The sequence below is a fragment of the Buceros rhinoceros genome, unplaced genomic scaffold, assembly GCF_000710305.1.
Source record: "Buceros rhinoceros silvestris isolate BGI_N320 unplaced genomic scaffold, ASM71030v1 scaffold31373, whole genome shotgun sequence".
NCBI classification, from domain to species: Eukaryota; Metazoa; Chordata; class Aves; order Bucerotiformes; family Bucerotidae; genus Buceros; species Buceros rhinoceros.
The window spans coordinates 12,154-18,106 of NW_010402398.1; the positions used below are offsets into that span (position 1 = coordinate 12,154).

Sequence of the window (5,953 nt, forward strand, 5' to 3'; positions counted from 1 at the left end):
TTCCTGCGGACCCCTGTGTGCTCTCCGCAGGATGTCATCTTACGGAGTGCCTGCAGCCAGGCCATAGAGCTTGCCTTGGCAGTGCTGGCCAACCCTGGCCAGAACATCCTGGTGCCACGACCTGGCTTCTCCCTCTACAAGACTCTGGCATTGTCTATGGGGATTGAGGTCAAACTCTACAATCTCTTGGTAAGTGGTGGCAGGCCTGACATTTCTGCCTCTCAGAAATACCCTGGCCCTGCCTGGGAAGTGGGTGAAGATGGCCTGAGCAACACTGTGCACCCTGCCACACCTCACCCTGCGTGGCAAGTCTAGTCCCTCATCTGTCACTTCCCCTTCTTTTCACTTCGCTAGCCAGAGAAGGGCTGGGAAATCGACTTGGAGCACTTGGAGTCTCTGGTGGATGAGAAGACAGCTTGCCTCATTGTGAACAACCCGTCAAACCCGTGTGGCTCTGTGTTCAGCAAGAGCCACCTCCAGAAGATCCTGGAAGGTGAGCCTGCCTGTTTGCCTGTTTCTGGGGCATGGTTGCACTCTAGTGTCTGCCCACGCCTCAGCCACTGTAGCACCATGGCCCAGGGCTTTGCTTCCCTCCTCACGACAGACTCCAGCTCAGGAGGCAGGGCTTGCTTAGTGTGAGGGTGTTGCCTTGTCCAGGCAAGGAACTTGCAGAGTGCGTGTCTTGCTCTTCCTCGAACAGCCTGTGTGGCTTGGACTGCTCTTTTCTGCGCGCTGGCTCTGCAGAGGGAGAGTGTTTGCAGGGAGCCCTATGCTCCTGAGCCCTGCCCTCTCAGTGGGAGATGCTATGGGCTATGCTGCCAGCCCCCACAGGTGACAGCAGCACTAGGCTTGGCCGGGACAGGGATCTCCAGTGCTTGGGCTTTCCAAATAAACCGTCTGTAGGAGGAAGGTAGGGACCCTCTGCCCTGGGACAGAGCTTCCCTCAAAGCCCTGCCAGGTCCCACAGCGAAGGGCGAGTCTGCTGCCGTGGAGGATGCGGGGTGGCCAGGCTGAGTGCCCTCTCTCCCGCAGTGGCGTCAAGACAGTGTGTGCCCATCCTTGCTGACGAGATCTATGGAGACATGGTGAGTGTCATTTACAGCACTTGGCAACCCCATACTGCCTGTCCTTTCCGAGACACTTCCCCTTTGGCCACAGCAGCCAGGTCTCCAGGGGCGAGTGACAGTTCCACTCCCCTATACTGTGCCTGAGTCCCTGCCGGGAGCAACCAGTCCTCTGGTGTGCAGGCCTGGGGGGTACCTCTCAAGTCCAGCTCCTTTCTTCTTCTCAAAAGGCTCACTTTCTTGTGGGTGCACTTAACACGGTAATACCGTGGAGCTGTGAGCTGTCATCATCCATTTCCCGTCTCTTCCCTGCCTCCCGTCTAGTTGTGCCTCATGCAAACCCCACAGCTGTCAGGGTAAGAGGCAGAGACAGCCTTAACACAGCCTCCTGTCACAGGTGTTTGCTGACTGCAAGTACGAACCCATTGCAACTCTCAGCACCAACGTGCCGATCTTGTCCTGTGGTGGCTTGGCAAAGCGATGGCTAGTCCCTGGCTGGCGGATGGGCTGGATCCTAATTCATGACAGGAGAGACATCTTTGGTAATGAGGTGAGAACTGCTGAGTGTCACTCTCACAGCCACAGACCTGCGGTGTCTTCAGTGCGTGGAAGACTCCCTGTCTCCTTGTCTCTGCTGTTTCTTGTCTTTTTGTGTGCTTCGAATCCCTTCTCTTCTCAAATAGCTCCAGGGTGCACTGAAGGTATTACGTGGCTTATCCAGCATGCGGAGTCCGTGTCTACGTGCTCTTAGAGGTTTTTTCTTAAAAGTAAGAGCAAAGCACCTTGCAGTGCTGCCAGTGCTTTACCTGGCTGCTTGTTCAGCTGTGTTACAAGACCAACCATCTACTGCAGTGACCTTTCCACCTAGAGGGCTTTCTGCAGAGGAAGAGGGAGAAGAGATGACCAACTGAGTGACCAGGAGAGCTAATGTTGGTTGTCCCTACCTGACTTTGAAAGTATGGGTTATGGGCCCAAGCCTAAGGGAAATGCAAAGTGGTGCTTAGAACAGCTCTGGCTTAATTGTATTAGCTGGTTTGAGTCAGACTGGGAAGCTCCAAAGGTTGCCTCTGTTGGCATCACAATCTGCAGCTGAGGAACAGACAATGACCCTGTAAATAGTCTGCAAATACCTGGTGTATAGTCAAGCAGATGTTCTTTATGCTCTGTTTGCTCACTGAAGAGAGGGGTGTAAGAGCTGTAGAATACAGAGAGTAGGCCTTGGAGCTGTCCCTTTCCTTCAAGGAAACACTCTGAGCTGCAAATATCATCATGTTTTTTCAGATCAGAGGTGGCCTTGTAAGACTGAGTCAAAGGATCCTAGGACCCTGTACAATTGTCCAAGGAGCTCTGGAACGTATCTTGCATCGAACACCCCCTGAGTTCTACCAGAACACCCTCAGCATCCTCAAGGTAAACAGACTGTAACAGGTCAGCAGTTTGTTCATGGATTATTTGGAGAGGGTCATCCCTCTAGCTCATCATCCCTTCCTATACCGCTTCAAGGTGCAGTTCTGTCTGTGACTAGGAGAGTCGAACAAATCCATTTCCAGCAGGAGATACGGTAACTGGGGCAGAAATATTGGCCGTGATAAGTTTCAGGCAGCCTGGCCCTGCAGGTGACCCAGGGGACAAGATGTTTGGCACTGGCTTGCTGAGCTCAGCTCAGTCACACATGCCGCACTCAAGGCCATGATCACCCAGTCTGTTTGCATTTGTTGTTCCTTTATTTGCAGTGGGCAAACCTGTTTGTAGTCCTCGTCCAGAGCTCGGCTTCCATTTGTTGAACTGCTTCCTGGAATTTCTCATGTTTTGAAATTTCTTCTTTCTGCTTTTCAGTCCAACGCTGACCTTTGTTATGCTGCCTTATCAGCTATCCCTGGCCTCCGGCCCGTCCGGCCCGCCGGAGCCATGTACCTCATGGTAAGCAAGGAGAGTGACATGCTATTTCCAGATCATCGACACCCTCACTAGGTCTCTTTGACAGTACTTGCCAGTCGTTTCAGACGGACGCGTGGCTCCAGGTCTCTGCTGCCATGTGTTTTCATGTTGCCCTGTGCAGTAGATGCTTCCCTTGGTCACTTTAGAAGGCCAGAATACGTTACTCACTTCTCCCACAGCAGAGGCTGGTACCCTTCACCCGCTTGCTCCTACGCAGAGCTCAATGACTTCTTCTTTGCAAGACAATGTTGTTTTACCTGGATTTGAAGCCAGCTGGCAAAAGGAAGGCCCTGTGCGACGAGTCAGATCATTTTACCTCCTGTTGGAGATGTAGCCTTCTTCCTATTGGCACGGCTGTCTCCTGCCTCTGCAGCTGCCCTCTTTTCTGTCTTTTTCCATACCTGCTTTTAAAAATACTTCTTATGACGTGGTTAAATTTCCTTTCTCATCTCAACAAAGTCAACTGAGACATTTAAGTCTCTCAAGTTTAACAAATTTTTAATATTTTTTTGTCTCCTAGTGTCTCCAGCTTTTCATCAGCTTTTAAAAATGTGGACCCAGAACTGGAGAACACTGCAATATCAATCTCGCTCATGTTCCGTAGATAAGTCTTTATCAGTTCACCCTGTTTCCAGTCTTACCCAGAGCTACACAGGCCATTCTGCTTATGTGCTTTTTGTAGAGGCACAGCTCTAAGATTCTTTCACGCATAATGTGTTTCTGCAGTATCTGAATATTTCTTTCAAACTAAATAATCATTTGGTAAAATTTTTCTTCCACGGGATCTTTCAGAATTTCTGCATGCAAATTATCTCTCACCTGGTTCACCTAAGAATATTTTCATGAGATGTTTAAAATAATCTTTAGTTTAAACAGATGGCCAGGATATCAGTCTCTGTGTGATAAAGGTACAGCCTCCTGCTTTCCAAATACAGAACAGAAGTATTTATTGAAAATTTCAGCATTTCTGTGTCATTTTACCAGTTATATCATCCTGCAACGATTGGTTTTGTTCATGGTATTTTAGACCTTGCTATCTTTTTTTAACCCAAAACATTTGTTTGTCTTTTTATTACCATGTGGAGTTCTTGTATGACAGAATTATTAATGCATATTGACTAAAGTTTTCTCCCAAGCTCTCTTTTCCCCCCAATATCTTATTTATTCCCTTTCAAATCTAATTGGTTATAGTATCTTCGCCATCAGCTTTTCTTACTAAAGTCGTCCTTAATTGAAATTCCAGCTTTAGGTAGCTAATGAATACTTCTAAAAGAAGCCCCAGTTTTCCTCTATATGTTTCTGTTTGTGTCTTATATTCTAGTCAGCCCAAATCATGAGCAAAAATTCAGGGCAGAGAGGTGCACTTGACCACGTGGGTAAGCAGGGACACTGCACTTAGTGTTGGTGCCCTTGTTCGCCGCGTTAACGGCTGGACTCAGTGATCTTAAAGTTCTTTTCCAACCCAAACTATTCTATGATTCTATTCTACACATCCTCTGCTGCAGGTTGGGGTAGAAATGGAGCATTTTCCCGAGTTTGAAAATGATGTGGAGTTCACTGAGCGACTCATCTCAGAGCAGTCTGTGTTCTGCTTGCCAGCCACGGTGAGCCTAACCCTGAGAGCCCCAGGGAGCCGTGGGGCCGAAGCATGGGGAGTGGGGATTGCAGCCCTGAGCTCTGGGGATAGGTGGGGAGCTGCGTGTGCGGTGTCCAAGGCCTGTAACAGTGTGTATGTGCTGGCTCTGAGCTCCAAGTGCTGCGCGTAGGGACGGGAACTGGCAGTCTCTGGCTCACTTAGAGCCCTCAGTCAGGCTGCCAGTATCTTTCCAGCTCCAGGCTTGCTCTGGAGATGGCAGAGCTCTATCCCTCAGCCCTATGTGCCTCCACACCTCCTTGCTGAAACTGCTCCCTCAGAGGCACTGGACTGCTCCCACCTCTGTTCCTTTCTTTGCCCTGTATCCAGTCGGCTCAGGCTACAGGCTGAGAACATCTGTGCCCACCTCCTTCCAGCTCCGCTTCCAGCACGGAATACAGATGGGTCTTAGGTACTCTCCAGCCCATTCCCTGCATCCCTCATACAGAGGCCTTTAGTCTGTCACCCATCTGCATCTGAGCAGACACGATGCTGTGAGAGATTCGCTGGAAAAAAGCAGCCTGAGGGAGCAAAAGCCCAGCCCTGCTGTCCTCCAGTCTGTCCCACAGTGACGAGTCTGACTTGCTGACCCAGCACACAGCCCCAAGGCAGGGCTCTGAAACTACAGCACTATCCCAAGTAATCCAACAGCTCCATCCTTTCTCATTTCAGTGCTTTGAGTACCCAAACTTCTTCCGCGTGGTGATCACCGTGCCTGAGGAGATGATCTTGGAGGCCTGCAGTCGCATTCAGGAGTTCTGTGAGATGCACTACCAGGGTGCTGACGGGGCTCAGGATATGGAGTGTGACAAGTAGCCACAGCCGGCCTCCTGCCTCTGCCGGGCTAGACCTTGCGTGAGGCAGGAGCCAGCCAGGCAGGGCTGCTTCCAGCCAGCCCCACACCCCGCTCCCTGCAAGCAGCTGCTGTCCTGCTGCTCCGCTCTCTGTGCTCCACAGAGCCCTCGGCACTGCGGGAAGATCAGCCGGGTCCCTCTCCCCCTCTCCTCCTCCGCTGCAGCCCGCGGTCTCCCTGTGCTCTGCACTGGTGCCTGGGCTGGTCTGCGCTGCCTGGGAGCCAGCTGCAGGCAGGGCCCCCGGCTGCTGCCGGGCCACAGCGCCTGTGCTGGACCGCTTCCCCTTGGGGCAGGGGGAGGCTCTTGCCTTGGAGGACAGGAGGAAAGCACCCACCTCTCTCACCTTAGGAGGCCAGAGCTCTTTATACCGAGCCCTTTGTGTGACAAAGGGAGTAAGTTATTGTGACTTTTTTGTATTAATAAATGTTGCGACACGCCAGCCCCTGTGCTGGGCTCCTGCTGCG

General features: G+C 51.4%; 1 protein-coding gene across 1 annotated transcript in view; it reads left to right on the forward strand.

The window, feature by feature from the left end:
• Positions 1 to 5,451, forward strand: part of TAT (tyrosine aminotransferase) — an 8,516-nt gene extending 3,065 nt beyond the window's left edge. The window contains exons 5-12 of the mRNA XM_010132631.1: positions 31 to 189; positions 355 to 493; positions 1,033 to 1,085; positions 1,462 to 1,614; positions 2,346 to 2,474; positions 2,901 to 2,984; positions 4,508 to 4,606; positions 5,308 to 5,451. Coding sequence (XP_010130933.1) covers positions 31 to 189; positions 355 to 493; positions 1,033 to 1,085; positions 1,462 to 1,614; positions 2,346 to 2,474; positions 2,901 to 2,984; positions 4,508 to 4,606; positions 5,308 to 5,451 — 960 coding nt within the window. The remainder of the gene's footprint in view (positions 1 to 30; positions 190 to 354; positions 494 to 1,032; positions 1,086 to 1,461; positions 1,615 to 2,345; positions 2,475 to 2,900; positions 2,985 to 4,507; positions 4,607 to 5,307) is intronic.
• The last annotated feature ends 502 nt before the right edge of the window (positions 5,452 to 5,953 follow it).